General features: G+C 53.9%; 7 protein-coding genes across 7 annotated transcripts; 4 read left to right on the top strand and 3 right to left on the bottom strand.

Moving 5' to 3' along the window:
* Window positions 1-25: 25 nt before the first annotated feature.
* Window positions 26-2,340, bottom strand: CONPUDRAFT_82059 (uncharacterized protein). The gene is made up of 2 exons (XM_007770207.1): window positions 2,099-2,340; window positions 26-2,042 (listed from the first exon to the last, which is right to left on the bottom strand). The coding sequence occupies exon 2, from the start codon at window positions 1,944-1,946 to the stop codon at window positions 87-89; it is 1,860 nt and encodes a 619-aa protein (XP_007768397.1). The 5' UTR covers window positions 1,947-2,042; window positions 2,099-2,340; the 3' UTR covers window positions 26-86.
* Window positions 2,341-6,246: 3,906 nt separating this feature from the next.
* Window positions 6,247-9,658, bottom strand: CONPUDRAFT_137070 (Cullin-domain-containing protein). Its single transcript, XM_007770206.1, has 9 exons — window positions 9,387-9,658; window positions 9,226-9,305; window positions 9,003-9,170; window positions 7,998-8,873; window positions 7,764-7,944; window positions 7,247-7,708; window positions 7,063-7,192; window positions 6,849-6,951; window positions 6,247-6,523 (listed from the first exon to the last, which is right to left on the bottom strand). The coding sequence occupies exons 1-9, from the start codon at window positions 9,610-9,612 to the stop codon at window positions 6,446-6,448; spliced, it is 2,304 nt and encodes a 767-aa protein (XP_007768396.1). The 5' UTR covers window positions 9,613-9,658; the 3' UTR covers window positions 6,247-6,445.
* A 117-nt stretch (window positions 9,659-9,775) lies between these two features.
* On the bottom strand, window positions 9,776-10,883 carry CONPUDRAFT_123734 (ubiquinone menaquinone biosynthesis methyltransferase UbiE). The gene is made up of 3 exons (XM_007770205.1): window positions 10,370-10,883; window positions 10,109-10,319; window positions 9,776-10,058 (listed from the first exon to the last, which is right to left on the bottom strand). The coding sequence occupies exons 1-3, from the start codon at window positions 10,854-10,856 to the stop codon at window positions 9,827-9,829; spliced, it is 930 nt and encodes a 309-aa protein (XP_007768395.1). The 5' UTR covers window positions 10,857-10,883; the 3' UTR covers window positions 9,776-9,826.
* A 96-nt stretch (window positions 10,884-10,979) lies between these two features.
* Window positions 10,980-12,181, top strand: CONPUDRAFT_137068 (Fcf2-domain-containing protein; the record flags this gene model as incomplete). The annotated part of the gene is made up of 4 exons (XM_007770204.1): window positions 10,980-11,266; window positions 11,317-11,509; window positions 11,568-11,750; window positions 11,819-12,181. 4 exons carry the CDS (start codon window positions 10,980-10,982, stop codon window positions 12,035-12,037), a joined length of 882 nt encoding a protein of 293 aa, XP_007768394.1. The 3' UTR covers window positions 12,038-12,181.
* Window positions 12,182-12,694: 513 nt separating this feature from the next.
* On the top strand, window positions 12,695-13,799 carry CONPUDRAFT_82055 (glutathione S-transferase). Its single transcript, XM_007770203.1, has 6 exons — window positions 12,695-12,861; window positions 12,933-13,201; window positions 13,261-13,311; window positions 13,365-13,485; window positions 13,541-13,598; window positions 13,654-13,799. Exons 1-6 carry the CDS (start codon window positions 12,752-12,754, stop codon window positions 13,714-13,716), a joined length of 672 nt encoding a protein of 223 aa, XP_007768393.1. The 5' UTR covers window positions 12,695-12,751; the 3' UTR covers window positions 13,717-13,799.
* A 286-nt stretch (window positions 13,800-14,085) lies between these two features.
* Window positions 14,086-15,057, top strand: CONPUDRAFT_82054 (uncharacterized protein). Its single transcript, XM_007770202.1, has 2 exons — window positions 14,086-14,859; window positions 14,913-15,057. The coding sequence occupies exon 1, from the start codon at window positions 14,225-14,227 to the stop codon at window positions 14,765-14,767; it is 543 nt and encodes a 180-aa protein (XP_007768392.1). The 5' UTR covers window positions 14,086-14,224; the 3' UTR covers window positions 14,768-14,859; window positions 14,913-15,057.
* A 610-nt stretch (window positions 15,058-15,667) lies between these two features.
* Window positions 15,668-20,023, top strand: CONPUDRAFT_143917 (malate dehydrogenase; the record flags this gene model as incomplete). Its single annotated transcript, XM_007770201.1, has 18 exons — window positions 15,668-15,835; window positions 15,917-15,946; window positions 16,005-16,149; window positions 16,212-16,275; window positions 16,349-16,391; window positions 16,478-16,573; window positions 16,648-16,791; window positions 16,847-17,047; window positions 17,099-17,159; window positions 17,211-17,311; window positions 17,370-17,488; window positions 17,543-17,831; window positions 18,024-18,782; window positions 18,833-19,169; window positions 19,221-19,275; window positions 19,325-19,681; window positions 19,732-19,884; window positions 19,937-20,023. The coding sequence occupies 13 exons, from the start codon at window positions 15,668-15,670 to the stop codon at window positions 18,138-18,140; spliced, it is 1,578 nt and encodes a 525-aa protein (XP_007768391.1). The 3' UTR covers window positions 18,141-18,782; window positions 18,833-19,169; window positions 19,221-19,275; window positions 19,325-19,681; window positions 19,732-19,884; window positions 19,937-20,023.
* Window positions 20,024-20,138: the final 115 nt, after the last annotated feature.

The raw sequence follows: 20,138 nt of genomic DNA, 5'->3' as shown, positions 1-20,138 counted from the left end.
ATTTGCACATACACGCCCCTATCCTCCCATTGCAAGTACACTGTATCTGCCCAAGCCTCGCCGATACTCATACAATGATCCGCCATCTAACTAGCCTTCTTCTTCTTTCGTCTCACAGAAAGCACCCTCACCTCCTGCTGCCCGCCGGCTCCTCCGCCCTTGCCAGTTCCAAGAGGCGCATTCTCTACCCGCCGCTCCCCGTAAATATACCTATAATACGTCTCGAGCGACGTCACCGGTTCCGCCACCAGCCCGCCCGGAGACGCGTTCTCTGCCGCAACATCTAGCTCCCTAACTCGTCGCGGTGGCGTCTTTGGGTCCTCCGCCGCCGCCGACTGAACCTCCTCGCCGCCTGTCATGCCAGCATCCACCTTGCCATTAGCATGCCCAGACGCGCTCGAAAGCCCCTCGCACAACCCGCGTATCGAAGCCTCCAATATCCGCGTACTCCGCGCGCCCCTCGCAGGGCTCGAAAACTCGTGCGCGCTCGTCAGACTCGCTAGCACCCGCTTTGCCAGTTGCGCGGACACCTCCCCGGGGTTCGCAGCCGCCGGGTCTGCCTCCTGCCCTTGTGTTTGAGCGTGCGGTAGCGGCGGCGCATCGACAAGCATAACGAAGAAACCAGTGACCGTGCCCGAGATGCACTCCTGCCGGAACGCCATCCGCTCCCAGAACTCCGCGAGCGAGACGCGCCCCAACTCGCCGAGCCCGCGCTCCTTGTCGTCCTTCTCCTTCTCCTTCTCCGCGCCGCCGTCCTGCCGCTTCGAAACGGGCTTGCCGCCCCGCTTAGACGTCGGCTTGTGGCTCCCCTCTGGCGGATCAATGGGCACAAGATCGCTCGCAAGGCGCGGCCGCTTGCGCTCGGGCGAGCGCACGCCGTCTGCGTCAGTCGTGTACGCGAGCTCATCGAGGAAGCGCGACTTGGGGTCGTCGTCAAAAGACGGAATGAGGTAGCCCAGGTGCGGCCACTTTGCGGGTCCCGAGGAGGACCCAGAGGCGTCTGTATCTTCTGTAGTTGCTGTCGCAGTCACACCCGCCACTGACGCATGGGACACCGAGCATGGGTACGCGAGCTCCGTCTCTCCGTACGGGTTCCCGTACACCCACTGAACAGGATCAGGATCGTTCGCCTCCCCAACCACACCGAGCGAATGCGCCGCCTCGACGTCCGTCATCCCCGGCAGAAGATACCACAACCTCACCGACTTCCCTTTCTCCTCACCACCCGCACCCTCTCCCCTCACCCCCTTCGCAACCTCCCCACACACGCCCCTCCACCACTTACAAAGCCCCGTCCCATCCCTCACCCTCTTCCCCGTCCACTCCGCCGAATTCGGAAACAAATACTGCCCCTGCGCGCGCGCAAACACATGTACCCACAGCCGCCGCGTGCCGGCGACAGGCGCGGGGCGCGTGCGTGGGGACGCGTAGAACGCGAGGAACGCGCACACGAGCGCGCGCGTCGGCGCGGGCCGCACGTCGCCGTGCCCCGTCGAGTCGACTTTGGACACGTAGAGCAGCGCCGAGGACGTGTGCGGGAGGTGGAAAAGTGTTGCGGAGATCGCGCTCACGAGGTTGCGTGGTGGGTGCGAGGGCGTGTCGGGGGCGTGTGCGTGCGTCTCAGTCTGAGTTTGAGAAGCGCCAGGTTCAGGTTGAGTCGGCTGTGCGTCTGGCTTGTCGTCCGCCTCCTTCTCCGTCGAGCCCTCCGAGTGCTCCGAGAGCAGCACGAGGATCTCCTGCGCATACACGCGCGGGCGCGGGTGCACGAACGGGAAGAGGGACGCGTTCCGCTTCGGCGCAGAGACGAGGACGTGCAGGTGGAGCGTGCGCCTGCCCGGGAGGTCTTTGAGCGCATCGAGCAGGGCGTCGCGCAGCCCTGGGGGTGGGGTCGGCGCAGATGCAGATGCTGTCGGTGCTGGGGCTGGTGGCGGCGCCTCGGCGCTCATGGTGGCGTGTTTATGATACGAGTGGTTGTATGCGCTTGGAATGGCGACGAGTCGCGTCGTCCGCAGCGGGTTTTGTGTTCGTTATTGATCTGTGGTCTTTGGTACAAGCCTCTGAGAAAGCGTGAATAACCTAGTGGAACAGCCGTGCTCACCTCCTCGGCCGTTCTTCCCAGCGTTCCCACTGCCACTGCTCTCCTCACGTTCAACCCAACACACGCCCAAACACACACCTTCTTTGGATGCTGAGTTGCCCGACTGTCCCTGCCGCACAAACGTACTCGCCCCGGAGTCACTTGCACAGATCGCCGTCCAGAGCCCAGAGGTTGTGTGAGCGTTCCACCGAGCCACACCGAGTGACCGTCCGACTCGCACTGGCAGAGAGGATTCGAACGAGATCAGAGTCCGCGGACGAGCAGCCGAATTTCGACAAGCGCATTAATGTCCCCAACTGCACCCGCGTTTCTCACGTCGTCGATCGTCAAGTGGCTTCCTAATACCCCTATCTCTGGCTTCAACCTCATCTCATCGTCGCGATAGACGGAGAGCGTGGGTCGGGTCAGTTGAGTGCGCTGGTCCGAGTAATTCCCGAGTGTGCAGCGCGCCGTTGCAATGCGCTCGTTGCTTGGCGACGATCCCCACTTGGGCAGGTCATAGAGGGTCTCACGGAGGAAGAACTGTGAGGTTCTTATATTTCGTCACCACGGCTGTATGTATGACTGCTGCGATGCAAATTGGTCCCTGCAACCTGTAGACCTACCACCCCCACCTGATACCCAGTAAGCTTGAGCTTGGGAACACAACTGTTCGCTAACGATGAGCTAGCCCGCTGATCGCCTACATCCTTCATCTGAGCACTCAGATGCGCACGTAGTAAGTACATGTGTCTACATGTGCGTACCCACGCGTCGAAGCCCAACCATAGACTAGCATCTAGCGCCACACAGTGTAAGCCCACGATAGCCCAGTGACAGGGCCCGACTTTCTGCCGTGTCCTGCTTCTATCGCTCATCGAAAAAGGACTAGCGCAAGTCTGCCCAGCTGCGTTTATACGGCGGCTTATCCTGCAAATATTGTCGTCATTCGCTACGTCGCGTCGACCACCTTCGAGCGTCTTTAAACCTCACGCGTACGCAGTTAGCACGCCATCTCACGAGCTCCCACAGCATCTCGAGCCATTCACCGAGGACGATGTGCCAACCATGCAGATACCCACACCTCTCTCCAGACTATTGGATTTGAGATCCTGCAGTAGTGACTGCGCGTAAGCTCCGAGAATAAATAGAGGCTCCTGCCGGAGCTTCGATGGCAAACCAAGCCCTATACTGCGGAAACCCTATTATTCATTAAGGAGAAGTCTCCTAGAAATGTATATAATTCTGTTTAGTATAAAAGTAGTCGAGAATCGACTAGAAGCGCAATCGGCGGCTTCCCCCCATCTGAGCGTGATTCCCAAGTGGTTATGAGCTCCGCGCTCAAGCTCGCATATATCTGCCCTTCATCGATTTGCTCTCTCCTCGCTTGCCACACATCCCCGCACCGTGTACGCGCCCTGCCCGAAAACGGCACCAGCGGCATATCACGTGCATCCACATTTGGACTCAGACACTCCATACGAGAATGGCGAAAGCCAGGCTCACGCACTTATATTCAAACATCCCCTGCGACGGTCCAGAATATGGCCGGATGGGTTGATGATGTAATAATATTTGCGAATAAAACATATAAAATGCCCAGCAGGCTGAGTGAGATCGAGACAGAATCTGTACAAGGCCGAAAACCTCAGCAGACGTCTAAACTATAACATAAGCTTTGCTTCATAAATACAGAAAACTTGCCGACGCGCCGCGCGACTCAGTCAAAGAAAGAAAGGAATATAAATAAACCCAGTGTATACCAATCTCCGAGAACGAGAAAGTGATCTGCTTACGAAAAAGAAAAATAACCACCAAGTAAATCACATAAGCACTTAAACAACATAAAAATACTATATAGTATAACAGAAAATATGTCATAAGTCCGACCCTCCGAGCTGTATTCGCTGCGAGGGGGAGCAAGACTAATATATGTGCGGAAATAAGCAATAATTGAAACTGAGACCGAATACGAGTGCCGAAAATGGCAACTATAGAAACTCAGACACGTACAACCAAACCCAGACAAAAACTACGACGCTTCGAAAGCGGACAAAGATATTACCTAAGAAGTATAACATAAACCCCAACCGAATATTAACAGAAGAAGGCAATGGGCCGGAGGCCATGCCTAGAAATAAAACAAAAAATAACAATGATAATCAGACTAAATGCCGAAAGTGGCACTTGTTTAAACTCAGACATTGCTCCGCCTTCACAGGCGAGACTTGATAGCCATAAACAGTAATAAAAGACTTCAGAATCAGATAAATAAACCTGAAGATTGAGACGAATAACACTATGAGGACCTTGCAGAAATGGCACCGATTGAGACTTGGATAACAAAAGCCTGCTAAATGCGGCAATAATTGAAACTCAGAGATAATTCCGATCTCAGAGGCGACATTTTTGGACATGATAAACAATCAAAAGAGGTCTGATATTGATGAATAAGTAGTTCCGACATACATACTATATCTCAGAGCCCAGCCAGTGGCCAGTGAGACGAAACCAAATTGCAAGTGAACGCCGAAAAAGGCATTGGAGTTTAAACTCCGACAAAACTTAACGTACTCGAAAGAGTCAAAGACCAATACCGATATTGAAAACATATCCATAAGATAACCCTTGAGTGGGTTGCTCCGTGACTTAGAGAAAACAAGACCTGCTTTAAGCAGTGAGGCAGAAGTAAAAACCAACATGTAAAACCATCGGATATATATGTATACAGAAAGATCATAGATATTCAATAATAAGATTCCCCAAGCCGGATGTTCGGCGCGAGGGGGAGTCAGCGGTAGATTCCGCGCCAAAACCGGCATAAGTAAAACCGGCATAAGTAAAACAACCAGACGCATAAATAAAACGAGACCCAGAACAGCGCCAAACTTGGCGGTATAGAATATCAAAAAACGAAATAAATATCAGTTTGAACAGTTAAACTCGATAAATCATACTTCAAACCAGACTTTAACTTCTACAAACATCTACGAGACAATATAAACTAGGTTTTCAACGACGCACTCGCGTGACCTAATCAGATAAAAAACTATACACTTATACAAGTCAAAACCTGAAGTCATACAATATTAAAACAAGCGCTCACCGCTTATAAAGAAACCCTTCGAAGTAAATGTATATCTATGTTATCACATAGCGGATCCTAAAACGAAAAACGATAATAAAAACATGTAAAAGCGCGAAAGTGAAGACTAGAAAAGCAACTGGCCATTGCTAAGTCAACACACGCAGAAATATACATTAAATGTTCTGAAAATACTGAATAACAATGTGTTAAATTGTGCTATTAAGTTAGCTATACAAAGTGCGAAGATAACCAGAGAATAAACGCGAAAAAGCGTGAAGTAATAAAAGATAAGGCAATAGTTGCCATGGAAAAGCTCAAACCGAGATTGCCAGCCAGGAATACTTGTGTTTGCGAAACCGAGTAAGGCACGGGCTAGGTTTGAGGGGGAGTATTGGATTTGAGATCCTGCAGTAGTGACTGCGCGTAAGCTCCGAGAATAAATAGAGGCTCCTGCCGGAGCTTCGATGGCAAACCAAGCCCTATACTGCGGAAACCCTATTATTCATTAAGGAGAAGTCTCCTAGAAATGTATATAATTCTGTTTAGTATAAAAGTAGTCGAGAATCGACTAGAAGCGCAATCGGCGGCTTCCCCCCATCTGAGCGTGATTCCCAAGTCAGACCATTAGCATTAGACTTTGAATTTGTTAATCAACCACCGCCATCATTGGTTGCGCAAACGTTCACGGGAGCACCGACGCAGCACCCCTGAACGTTTGAACTCTCACTGACAGTCAGTGAGATTCACTCCTTCGACTCGCACCCCCGGGCCGGCCAGCACCGGCAAACCATCAAAACGCCGGGCAAAACTGGGACGCGTGCATCATGCCACCTCCACAAGATGGTCTTTCAGGATCTCCGCCAATGCGAAAAAAGTGTTTTATCTCACACCGTCCATACAAAAGTCTATTCTTGCTTATCACTGCTGCGATCAGGTCAGCCACCAGGTCCACAGGTAAGCAACAGTGTTGATTACAAGACACAGGATGTCCCCATGATGATGCATGATACAGCACATGTCCAGAAGCCAAACATACATACCGTAGCCTTTGGTCTCACATCTTGATCAAGAAATCAAAAAAGCGTAGTTATAAAAAGAAAAGCTGTTATTATGCTACATCGCAAGCGAATAATATCTACAGTACTGAGTATCGCGCCGCATACATCAACCATCTCGTATTGATCGTGATTCGCTCATGACTCCCTCTTGCCGTCTTCAAGCATGGCAGTCAAGAGACCACCCGTAGGCCATTTTGGAGGTAGCCAGACGGACGGAGTCGTTTAGGCAACGTAGGCGAACGTGTCGCGTGTGCCGTCCACACGCTCAATGTACTCTTTCTCCAAGAGCGTATCGATGGCCTGTCGCAGCCGCAAAGGAGGGGAAAAGAGGGTGGTCGTCAGTATATGGTTTCGAAGGAATGCAACGCAAACACCAAGATCAACACTCCAATGGAGAGTCCAAAGATTATCTGATGGAACGCGCAAGAAAAGACATGGCGCAATACCCGTTCAGAGACGAGAGGGAAAGACCCGCCCCCAAGAATAAACCGGGCGTCTCTCCGAAGCAGCCCTCCGCGCGAGACTGGCGTCGTTTAATTGTGGAGGTGCCACAGAACGTGCAGAATCAAATGGAACAGATGGCTCGAAACACAGGGGAGAGACAAAGGGAGTGCCATATCCTCACCTTCTTGATATCGGGGATCTTGGGCGCAAAGATATGCGAGATCTGGGAGATGACCTCCTGGATCAGGGGCTGGTTCTTCATCGTCTTGCGCGCCTTCATGATGCTTTATAGGCACGTCAGCACATGACAAACCCAGGCCACCAAGCCATCAGGGCATTCAGTTCCTGCCCGGGCGACGGTATGGCATGCAGCGCATAAGGCAAGGTCTACTCACCGGACGATCCTGGCCTGGATGACATACTTGCGATCCTCGTCGACGGCTTTCATCACCTCGGTTGACTCCGCCTTGACCTCAGCTTTGATGGGCTGGTTGAGGTTGACGCGGATCTTCTTCGACCTGAAGCCTACGCGCCGTTCCATCAGCCTGCGACTCCAACAGACTCCAACGAGAAACGTACCCGGGTTCAGATCATACTGATCCGCCTCCTCGCTGACCAGCACCTTCGCCTTCGTGAGGAGCGTCAGCACCTGTAGCAGAATCTCCTTGCTGATGGCGGTGGCAGTGATAAGCTCATCGAGCGAGAGCGTGTCGTGTCGGTTGTACTGCAGGAGGACCGCCATCTGGTAGCTGCTCGTCATGAGGATGTATTTCTGGTTCAGGTAGTTCGTGTGCAGCTCGTTCTTCGAGTAGTTCCACAACCACGTGAGCTTCCGCCCTGAATGCTTCGTCTGGTAGTACTTGGAGAAGCGATCGTACGTCGGGGCAATCTCCTGAGGAATCGTGAAACCATGCGTAGGGGCGTTCAGTGGCCAAAAGTTGGTGCCGAGGACCATGATGCTGAAGTTAATGTCCATGTCATCGTGATTCTGTTGCATCCGGTCGCGGAACTGGTCAGTCAAGTCTTTGCTCAGCGTCATGTCTGAATGGCGATTCAGTTATATGCGCTCATGGTGGAAACAAGGTTGTATACGAACCAGTGAACATGCGTGCAAGCTTGTTCGTGTACTCGAAACCGCAAGCCTCCTTGAGCTTCGAGATCATGCTTGACTCGGCCTCGTCCGAAGCAGAGACACCGTGGATGAGACGCTTAGACAATTTCGTGGTGTAGAATGTTTGGAAGACATCCTTATCCTCGATGTACTTGAAGAGCACCATCTACAACGAGGATGTGAGCATATTCTTGCTGTTTTGACACAGGCTGCACGTACCACACGGTTCAAAGCACCCTCCAAGTCCTCATCTTCGGCCATCTTGTTGTTTTTCCGCAGAAGCATGTCCGCGTGCTTAGCAAGCAGCTCGGGCGACTTCGTCGACGATGTGCCAGTGGCAGCGTTGCGGTTGACAAACTCTCTGCACGCCTTGTCAAGACTAGCGACGAAGCCGGCCTCGCCCCTGAAGCTCCGGTTGACCGTCTCCGAGTTCTTGCGGTGCACCTCTAACAAAGCATCGACATACGCCTTCGGCTCGAGCGAGTCCGCGCCCTCCGCGCCCTGACCAACAAGCTTCGAGACAGCAGCGAGACCCGCCTTCTTGACGTGCTCCTCGAAGCGCTTGCGGAGCGGGTCAAGGCCCTCGGGAATGCGGGAGAGGAGTGCGTACATGCGCTGCAGATCCTCGTCCTTGTCGTAGTCGAGCAGGCTCTGGAAGCTCTCCCACATGAGCTCCGAGTGCTCGCGAATGAGGACATGCTCGCACTTGGAGACGAGCATCTTGCGCGTCTCCGTGTTCAGGTACCGCTCGACGCGGTCCTCCTCCTCCCGCAGGCGCTCCTCAGCCTTCTTGAGATAGTCGGACACGCTGTTCTCAGCCAGGAACGATTCGGACTCCTGCTTGTAGTACTTCTCGGTCGTCTCGAGGAACGGCGTCTCGAAGTGCTCCTTGTACACATCGAGAGACGCCTTGTTGATGTCCGTTTCATCGAGACCGAGCGAAACAAACGAGTCAACGACCTTCTTCACGAGACCCTGATCGATTGTGTCGCCATTTCGCTGGTGTTCAATCAATCGCAGGATCGCGCCGGCCAGCTTCTGGTGTTTGCTCTGCACGTGCAAGAAAAAATTAGATTTCCATTGCACGAGTGCGAGCTATTGTGATTGATTTTCGACGAGATTCCCAGTTTGCAAAGAACATTTTGAGTCGGGATCGGATAACGGAGTCAGCGTGAGTCAGCGGTAGACACGAGGCAATGTATGCAATGCGGCGAGTGCACGTACCGTGTACACAGGGTAGACACCCTTCCGCCCCTCGTCTCGTTCCCGCTTGACCCAGTGGCGGTTGAGATACGTGAAAAGACGGTTGATGTAGTTTGCGCCGGTGGTGTAGCGGTCCCACTCGGCTGCGTAGTACCGAAGGAGCGCCTCATCTTGAAGGGAGTCGGATTGCTATACAACGCGATCAGCGCGACAAGAGACTATCTGTTAGAGGAGCATAACTTACATCCTTGAGTAGCTTCAAGTGGGTGATAAAATACCGAATGAGATTATTATACAAATCCGAGCCCATCAGATTCGCGCCGGCTAGATGATCGCGCAGAGGGGCGGGTGGTGAGACGTGATGTTCCTTATCAACGGGCAAGGAGGCGAGCGCCATTGACTTACTGCGATTGCTAGCGCCACTGCCTGCATCGGTGGTGCCGTGCATGCGCGAGGACGTGCAGTAGTTGTATGCGACGGTGTAGAGACTCATGTACTTTGAATACGAAACGCCTGTCTGTAGCTTGGTCATGATGTGGTCGACACCCTCCTCGAGGAAGGCCCAGGTAGTGGTGAGGTCCGCCGTTGCCGGTGGCATGGGGTGAGCACTGTTTCCCGCTGGAGACGCCATCGGTGTAGAGGAAGGGGGGAAGGAGGTGGTCGTGTGGAGAAGGGGAGTGGCCTGTCTCGCAGGAGCACAAAGAGGCGCGCGTGCTCAGCCACACAAGAGCTCCTGCCGCGAATGGAAGGCGCTATTTGGCACGAGGTCATTATGCGAGTACGCGACGCGTCATGTCAGTTTCATTATTAGTTCTATGGTGTTAACGTTCTCTACTATAGACACATTAGACCTTGACTCCTGTATGTATGCTAGCAATGCCGCCCCAGAGGTCGGTCCAAGCCCCGCCATCCTCGTCAGCGCCAGTGGAAAACCCGGCGTCGCGTATCATCTGCGCAAAGGTTGGCTGACTGGGGAACTTTCGTATTGACTCTATTAGGTACTGGTACGAATCTCTGTCTCCAGCGAGAATGGTACCAAGCAGGGGGATGACAGAGAACGAGTACTGGTCATAAGCTCTGTAGACAGTTTTCAGCACAGCTGTGAGGTTGGTACAGGGGTAACTTACGCAGCCAGCAAAGGGTTGTTGACCTTGCTAAACTCAAGGCAAGCAAACGTAGCACCCGGCTTGAGGACACGGTGTGCTTCCTTCAGAACATCAGGGATTGACGTGCAGTTCCGAATACCAAAGGCAATGGTATAAAGGTCATAAGTATTATCGAGGAACTTCTCCTTTGGCAGGCTCTGGGCATTAGCCTCATGGAACGATACCTGCGGAGCTGTTATGCCGTTTAGCAATAATCTATGCTGAGGCAACGTCAAAGCTTACTGTTGTGGTACATCGTCTTCTTAAACCTCTTGAATCCCTCTTTAAGCATCTGCGCATTGATATCCACCACCTCAACCGAAGTCTCCCTGTCCGCGTATTCCTCCCTTGCGTGGTCAAGAATGCGCAGCGCGATATCCCCTGTTCCACCCGCTACGTCGATGCAACGCATGGGTCCGCGGCGTCCCGGACGCAGGTCACCCACGAACGTGTCCTTCCAGATACGATGCACGCCCATAGACGTCGCATCATTCATGAGGTCGTAGTTGGATGCTACAGAGTCAAAGACGTTCTTGACGAGGCTCTCCTTGCTGTCTTCCGGAACGGTCCTGAATCCGAAGGAGGTTGTGCGTGGTGAGGCGTCCGCGGTTCCGGTGTGTGCCTGGGGCTGAGGTTGAGTGTGGTTGGCGCGCAACTGGGTTGCAGCAGCGCCAAAGCCAGAGCGTGTGCGGCCTGCAGAGGCACGGAGGGCACGCGACGCGGTCTGCATGGTGTTTGCTTCGGAGGAAGAAATTGGTCGCGCTTGTCAGGAAGCGCGGGTGCTCGATACGGCATGTGCGATCGGCAACTTCGAGCTCAGCGACCCTCAAGATTTCTCTTCGGTCAGGCGTCCATGGCCTCGCTCTCAACACTCGACAAGGGGAAGCAGAAGGAGATCATCGAACATGAAGAAGTAGCAGACTCTGACTCGGAGGTCTCGTCGGTGTCTTCTGTATCAACAGACAGCGACTCAGACTCGGATTCAGACTCGGACGAGGAAATTACACCAGAATACCTAGAGTCTCTCCTGAATAAAGCACGTCAAACTGCACGGGAGGCCGCTGAAACGCGGAAGTCACAAACATTGATAGAACAAGTGGAGGAAGAGGTCATCAAGCTGGATGGAACAGATGAAGAGCCGTAAGCCTGTCCTCCTGCTTCGTCAAGGTTATTGGTCTGATCCCCAGCAGACCATTACCACCACTAGATCCAGGTGCCCTCCCACCATCCTACTTCAAATTTGGCGAGAAGCGCCATGAACCTCCGAGGGAAGTTCGTGACCCCGATGTCGAACGAGTGACCGCCGCTACGGCCTCGGTCAGCCAGCCCGCACCTCCACCAGCCGTGCCGGACCAAAAGTTGACGAAAAAGGAGCGTAAAGCTGTATGTATCCTCCAATTCTACCATTTAACAAAGCGAAATGATGTTCACCTGGATATAGCTCAAAAACAAGACAGCTGGCGCAGGCTGGTTCGACCTGCCCGCACCAGCAGAGGCCGACCTCCCCCGTCTTTACCGCGAAGTCGAAGCTCTCCGTCTGCGTAACCAACTCGACCCGAAGCGATTCTACAGGCGCGACGAGGGAGAAGGCAAGGGCATCAAAGGGCTCCCAAAACACTTTGCTGTACGCAAACACGCTTGAATCGCTTGCACGCTTTCCTTAAATCGCTCATCCTACGAACCGCTTTGCAGATCGGAACAATTATGCCGACAGACTCGCCTTTCGGCGGCGCGAGCGCGGACAACCTCGCCAGAGCCCAGCGCAAACGGACGTTCGTGGACGAGCTCCTGGACGATGCGGAGTCGAAGCACTACGCCAAGAAGAAGTTCCAGGAGCTACAGACTGTCAGGGGCGCGAGGGGGAGGAATACGCTGCACAACAAGAACGCGAAGCGGAAACCAAAGTGGTGACCAACAACCTTTGTGTGTATCCATCATGTTTTGGTATTGTTTTAGCTGTCGTCGGAATATGTCAGTTTACTCTGCCATGGCCGACGTCAGGACACATGTCGCAGTCGGTGTAAAAATATGGGACATTGGTGATCAGATGACAAACATATTTCTCTTGGTCGATCGTGCAGCTCGCCGTTTGATCCAAAAACGTTGTACGCCTTCCTTCAGATATTTCTAAGACACCCATGCAACACCGTTGCGGTATGACCGGAGAAGAACAGGTCAATCGCCAAGTCGCGGTGAACCCACGATGAAGGCCGCGATGTCGGGCAAATTGGACGGAACGTTACTCAGCGACTTCGGCTCAGGCTGTCAATCAGCTTTGTCAGGTCCCCAGGTATCACTTCAATCAAACTTGCAGCCGACGATGTTCTCCGCGTGTTGCTCTTTTCCAAACGTTCTCTACCATTGTTTGTCAGACGCTGTCTTGTCTAGAAGGTCACGCACATTGCTAATCATCACAACTTCCACGCCTGCAATTTACCCGAAGACCGAGGACGCACATACTAGAGATAGTCAGGCGACTTAGGCTCACATACGCACAGACGTCATTTCTTTCCTAGAAAAGCCTACTGTCTGACACTATAGAAGATGTCATCTGCTCTCTTCCGCCTTGCCTCTCTCTCTCGTACACTCCCATCTTCTACTGCGACCAGAAACTTATCAACAAACATGTCTTCCAAGCCATTGCTGCTCTACACCGCCCCTACTCCCAACGGGAAGAAGGTCTCCGTATACCTTGAAGAACTCAAAGCCATCTACGGCGACAAGGTCGCCTACGAGTGCGTGCCCCTATCTCCCTACACTCATCCCGCATTGCCCGCACCTCATATTGTCCCTGACACTCTACCAGCGTGCAGAAAATTGACATCAGCAAGAACACCCAGAAGGAGCCCTGGTTCATCAAGCTGAACCCGAATGGGCGCATCCCCGTCCTCGTCGACCGCGCGCGGGGCGACTTCCCTGTGTTCGAGACCGCCGCGATTCTCCTCTACCTCGCGCAGCACTACGATACCGAGAAGAAATTCGTGTTCGACGCCGCGACGCAGCCGAACGATTGGAGCGAGATGCTGCAATGGATGTTCTTCGCGCACGGGGGTGTTGGGCCTATGCAAGGGCAGGGTGCGTGTCGGCAGTCCTTGGTCGATGCTTCGTGGCGGAATCGCTGACGATGTCCTTAGCTAATCACTTCAACCGCTTCGCACCTGAGGATATTCCTTACGCCAAGAAGCGTATGTCCGCTATTTCTCTCGGAAAGCCTCATGTTGTTGATGCACCAGCCCAGGCTACATTGACGAGACGAAACGTCTGTACAAGGTGATGGACATTCGTCTCGAAGGCCGCGATTACCTCGCCGGCCCTGGGCGTGGCCAGTGCACCATCGCCGATTTCAACGTCTTCCCCTGGTCAGTAGTTGATCGTTTTAAATTGTCGCGAAATACCATTCTGATGCTGGCGCAGGACCAAGAGCTACTCGTTTGCCGGGATTGAGTCTATTGACGAGTTTCCCAACTTCAAGGTGAGTCGACACAGGTCGTGCAAAAGAGTGATGAGGTTGATGATGTGTGCCGTAGAAATGGTTCGACCGTATGGACGCGCGCGAGGGCGTGAAGGCAGGGTTGGCCGTTCCGGCGTGATGATGGACTGAGAATTTGCAGCGGCTCGCGTTTTAGCATGTATTACCAGCATGAACAGTATGCAATTACTGCATAATCGTCTTGTTTCCTCGTATGTGAGCGAAGTCAACAAACATAATCATGTCGGTACTGGAAAAGCCGGCCGGTAGCCAAAGCCCAGAAGAATCACGCAGAAAGACAAAGGCCAGCACCAAGAGTTTCAGATATCACAGTGCTGCGACAAATGAATGGGCAAGCCTGGAGCGGTACATTGAGGACTGTCCCGGTGCTGAAAGATCAGGTCAAATGAAGTTATAAGAAGTCCTTTAGAAGAGTTGTCTGTGAAGCAATGAATAGAGTGAATGACGCTGCTCTTGCATAGAGGGCCTTGTGATGCAACTAGGAAGAGTCAAAGCACTTGCTTGAGCGGAAAGCGTGGGAATGGACTTCCTAAACTAATTTAGCGCTCATGCCAATTTGCCTGTGCCAGAACCGCGACTGTCATTCGCATTGCGCAGACGTCGAAACTATGCTCAAGCCACGGACGTCCTTCCCATTGCGCGCCGTGCGCGGCTACGTGACGCGTATTCCTGGAAAGCCCCAGTCTCGCGTACCCGACCCGCTCAGTGCTTCCAGCGCCGAAGTCACCGCCCTCGAAGACAACCTCACGTTCGTGCACCGACCACCACCCAGCGCACCCACACCTTTCTCCACCACCCTCGCACCCGCCTCCCCTCTCCTCCGCCCTGCATCGGCAGACAGCAACGCAGCCGTCCCGCCGCTCCTCCGCCCATCCGCATACGCGCCTGCGCCCGAGCGCCTCTCGGACGAGGCCATTCAGCGTATCCGCGAGCTCCGCGCCGAGGACCCAGAGAAGTGGTCGTGCAACAAGCTAGCGGCGCTGTTCGGGTGCAAGCCCTACCTCGTGAGCAAGGTCGCTGCCCTGCCGAAGAAGCAGCGACGCGAGAAGCGGAAGGAGGTGGAGCGCGAGCACGAGCAGGAGCGTGCGACCTGGGGCGACCGTAAGAGCGTGCAGCGGGAGATCAGGAAGAAGAGGCGCGACTTCTGGTAGACCACTGGGGTTCTCCGTCTACTCGGTCTGGGGTCTGGCGGGGCGAGAAGTCTATTGGGGACACGGTGTTCCGTCCCAGACTTTTGGAAAAAGTAAGCTCGTTGCTTTGTTGCTCAAACATGTGCTTGTTGCTAATATGCTTTAGCTCCTACCCACACTCTCAACAATACACTGCATCATGCATGCGCAAACTTAGAAATTGCTGACGCCGGCACGCGAATTTGTAGTTGGTCCCTGGCACCCTAGCACTAATCTTGTTGAATATTCACATCTTCCCTATGATACTTCCGTCCCCAAACGTTCCGGCGACTGAGTACGGAAGTCCGCTTCCATTTATGGCTTGCGTGCTAGAATGTATGTTCCATTTCGGCGCTTGGTGCTTACAAGCCTCCCGTGCTGTCTGGTCACCGAGTCTCATGGTGAGAGGGCGGCGGCCTATACCAGTGCACACATGTCCAAGAAAGCTGCACGAACACACGAAATACGAGAGGCTGGGAGGCTCTCGGGAGGTGTCGGCCCCTGACTGACTTCATAAAAGCTTTGACACTTACGACATGAATGTCAGACCATATAATTTTCGCCCCAACCCCAGTGAGACCTTATTCGAGTCATCCCAGACTGTAAGGGATCCGTAGGGCACTAAAAGCCAAGAATCATACTGCAAAGGCTAAGATCCTTTGACTCCAGTCTCTCACCCCTCCTCCTCCCCCTTCCGTCTCCGCATCCTGTGCTCTTGTGCACATGATAATGCCCCTTTCAAAACAGGCTGCTCGCGCTCTTAGCCTCTCTCGTCGTACCCTCTCCTCTTCCCCCGTGATTCCCTCTCGAGCATCTTATAAAATGGTCCAGCAGCGTCGTCTACACCCAACAACAACAGGATCAGCCTCCGCATTCCACACCATGTCCGCCCACGCATACCCAGCCAGGATCGCCAACACCGACCACAGGGCACGCTGTCTCGTCCAGTTCCGGTCCAAGGACATCGCGCTCGAGAAGTACATTTACCTCAACGGTCTCAAAGGCAGAGACGCGAACCTCTTCTACGACATGCTCCTCGAAAACATGCAGGTGCGCTACGTTTTTCTTCCGTTACCTAGCCGATCCTCTCGCTTCGGACCGGGTTCCGAATACGCGTGCTCATATGTACAGGAAATGGTCCCCATCCTCTACACGCCCACTGTAAGTGCTGAGCAGGATCCAATGTACATGCGGGCAGTCTGACCAGAGGGATGTACAGGTCGGCGAGGCGTGCGTGAACTATTCGCACATCTGGCGCCGTCCGGAGGGGCTCTACATTTCGATCGAGGACCGTGGTCGCATCCGTGAAGTGCTGAGATCCTGGCCGAACCTCCATGACGGACGCATCGCGGTCGTCACCGACGGTGAGCAGCCTTCCTCCCGGCACGAGTGTGGTTGCTGACGCGTGTATACTGTCATGAACCAGGTTCTCGAATCCTTGGCCTGGGCGACCTCGGAGCCAACGGCCTCCCGATCAGCCTCGGAAAACTGTGGGTATCCCGCCTTGCACCGCCGTGCTGCCAACTACGAGCGTAGATGCTGACGCAAAACGCGCCTCCGCAGAGACCTGTACATCGCCGCCGCGGGCATCAAGCCCTCATCCACCGTACGTCTTTTATTCCGCGTTCACTGCTTCTGCCTCCGAGACGAAGCCGGGCCTTGATTGACGTTGCTCGCGTGTCCACTGCTTAGGTGCCAATTTGTCTTGATCTCGGGACCAACACCCAGCGGTACCTGGACGATCCGCTCTACATCGGCGTGCGCCGGACTCGGCCCGGCCCGGACGAGGTGCGTTTCTCGTATCTCGACGGCCCCTGTCGTCTGCTGGATCGGAGCTGTGCCGTTGACGAGAGACGCGGTAGATGGATGGGTTCATGGACGAGTTCATGGATGCCATGACCGAGGTGTTCCCGCAGCTGCTCGTCCAGTTCGAGGACTTCTCCACCGACAACGCGTTCCGGTACCTGGACCGTTACCGTCAGAAATACCGTGTCTTCAACGACGATGTGAGATGCCCATTCCATTACGAGTCTGCCCCCATTGAATTTGAGCTTTGTGCAGATCCAAGGAACGGGCGCGGTCATCCTCGGTGGTTTCACGAACGCCGCCAGGCTTGCGTCGGAAGCGTCGAAGAAGCCTCTGTCGGAGCACAAGATCCTGTTCTTCGGCGCAGGGTCGGCGGGTATCGGTGTCGCGAAGCAGCTGACGGCGTTCTTCACATCTGCTGGCCTGAGCCCGGAAGAGGCTCGTCGACGCATCTACGTTCGTATCGTTCCATCTCACGGTTGCTCCAAAGACTGACTTCAAGAGTAGACTGTAGACTCAAAGGGCCTAATCACTGCGGACCGCAAGGGGTTGCAAGAGCACAAGAAGTGTGCGTTGGCCAGACTCTCGATTGGCTGAACTTGGCTCACAAAGACTTTAGTCTTCGCTAGAACTGACTATCAGGGACCTCCGCTGACGAACCTTGTGGATATCATCAACCACGTCCAGCCTACTGCGCTCCTTGGGTTGAGCACACAAAGGGTATGCACCAATCTCTTTTGGCGTGTGCTTCAGCTGGAACCTTTGCGCTATCCTACAGAATGCGTTCACGGAAGAAGTCGTGAAGGCCATGTCCGCGTTGAACGAGCGGCCAATCATCTTCCCTCTCTCAAACCCTGTTAGTCTGAGCGAGATAGATTTCGTCGATGCCCACTACTGGTGCGTTTACGTTCCATGCCCCGCTGTGAAGTGGCTTAGCTGAAACTCTTTTAGGTCAGAAGGGCGCGCCATATTTGCGTCCGGCAGCCCCTACAAGCCCATAGGTGATCGTGAGGCAGGGCAGGGCAACAACATGTACGTGTTCCCAGGTATCGGACTCGGCTCGATCCTGTCGCGCACCGCGCACGTGTCGGACGCGATGGTCGAGACAGCGGCGATGGCACTCGCAGGCTCTCTGACCCCCGAGGAAAGCGCCGCGGGCCTCGTCTACCCTCGCATCGAGCGCATTCGGGATATCAGTGCAACCGTTGCCACTGCGGTAATCAGGCAGGCACAGAAAGAGGTGAGCTGTTCAAGTCATCTGCGGTTCTTGTGCTGTGCGCGTCGGCGCGGAGGTAGAGTGCGGGGCTTCTGGGACGCTAAGTGAGGTAATTGGGGATAGCGAGAAGGGGGGAACCGACCTCTCTCGCCTGAAGGGCCTTTTGAACGTCGTTCAAGGTGTTTGAGCGGAGCTAACGCATTGTTTGCCACGCAGGGGCTCGACATAAATGGATACCTCCGCACTCTGCCTGATGCGGAACTGCTGGAACTTGTCAAGGACAAGATGTGGGAGCCTCCAGCGGGGCAGCCACGCGAGGTCGGCCGCCTGTGAGATGAGGCTTTGTGACCCAGGGGAAAGGACCTGGGCAAGGACAAAATTACTGTTATGATGATAATAAGAGACTGATAGGTTTTAGCTAGTTCGGATAACATTATGAATGTTTAATCGTGGATGCAATTCAGAGCTTATGGTTACAATCGCATTATATCAGAGTGGCGGTTACGCGTCTTCGTTGAGGTCTATCGCGATGTCGCCGAAGGTATCTTTTAGTTTCCATTGCGAGATCGCGAAACGATGGTTGACAGGTTTGAGCGCAGGAAGGCACGCGACACTCCCGCATCCACCGGTTTTAGGCATTGGGAAGAGATAGATGACTTCCTTCACTCGGGAGTGGAGGAGCGCCATGCTGCACATAATGCATGGCTCGTGCGTAGCAAATAACGTGAGGCCGGTGAGAAGATAGTTCATGCCGTTACGAGTGCCGTCCGCTGAGCCTTCGTCCTGATCTATAGGGTGAGTCGTAGATGATCCAGTATTCTGTGATGCTCGGAAGTCGGCAACTTTGCGGACACAGTTCAATACTGCGTGCCGTAGTGGGTGGTTCGTAGACGCCCTTATGTCGTGAGCAAAGAAGGTCTCGGAGAATGTGTCGGCTTCTTCGTAAGGTGGCGGAACAGAGACTGCTATCGGGAGCTACAAGCCCGTATCAGTGATCATACCCGAATTCACCTAATGGCACTAACCTCTCCATTGTGTTTTGCTGCCCGCGCCTCGCTGACGAGTTGCCGCACGGCATTGTATGCCCAGCGCACCTTGCCACGAGACCAGGGTTCAAACTCCCATTTCCGTCGCGGTGCGTACACCGTGGGCCAGAGGGTGTTCTTCAATTGCAGGGAATTCTGTGTGAGCGCCTGGTTACACGGCACTGGTAGCTGGTATGGAGGGGGCAACTCCAGCGTCTCCGGAAGGGCTGGTGGTTCTTCCCAGGTGCCGAGAAGAAGGGAAGTCAACTCCTCCTGTCGCCGTATCCGTTTAAGATGTGCGAGATCGGGAGAATCAAGGTCGGATTGTTTAAGCCATCTAGGAAAAGAAAGTGGGCTGAGAGGGGTGGGTAACAATCGGTGTACTCACTTGAGCATGGTGGCGATATCTTTTGTATGAGGAATGTCGACCACCCAGGCTTGCACTGGAGGGGTGGTTATTTAATGAACGCGTGCATCCACATGGGTACTTACTGGTTTGGATGGACTCCATGTCTTCCTCCTCGACCTCAAGGGACAGTCTTGTTCTGGTGAAGGGCAGGTCATCCTCCTGCACATGTTCCTGAGGATCTTCAGCGTCCGGTAGTGCATTGTCTCTATCATCAGCTGCGATATTAGTGAGACCACCCCATGCATCCTGGTCGACCTCTGCAATGGGCCCATCCCCTTTGTCTGAGCAGCCAACTGGATCGAACCAAAGCTTGTGGCCGTAGAATATGCACAGCTCTTCGTCAGGTTCAATACTTCTGGATGCGATATACCGTATGGTCTCATGTGATGAATCTACTTCATAAGACACATTTGGTCGGTCTGAATGATTGAACAAGGATCCTGATTCGGTGGATCAGCAAGCCATCCGTTGTGGAGTGGGGTGTGTGTACCGAGTCCCAAAGCGAGAGCCATACGACCGTCTTTCGAGTTGAAAGTGTAGTGATCAAGAAGTGTATGTTTGCCATGTGCGTCATACTCGTCCTTGGAAAACAACAACACAGGGCTGGCTTCGATCACCGTCCGAGGTGCTATGCGATGAGATGCTGAAGGGCGTTTCAGTAAAACGCTGATGTGAAGTCACAAACCGCGATTCACCATATACACCGCGTCCTTTGCCTTCAGAGACCTTGACATGACATTGTTCCGAGTTCAATAGCCATCGTCCCTCTGTTTCATTGCTCGATGTGGACGCGATAGTCGATGCTGAGGGGCCCTGAGAGCCGTTGGCTGATATGGTGCAGGGAAAGTTAGCCATGCCACGTGGGCCGACGCGCCGGGTACACGTCTCTAGCTTCCG

The sequence above is a fragment of the Coniophora puteana genome, assembly GCF_000271625.1.
Source record: "Coniophora puteana RWD-64-598 SS2 unplaced genomic scaffold CONPUscaffold_6, whole genome shotgun sequence".
NCBI lineage: Eukaryota > Fungi > Basidiomycota > Agaricomycetes > Boletales > Coniophoraceae > Coniophora > Coniophora puteana.
This window is presented reverse-complemented; position numbering and strand designations above follow the sequence as displayed.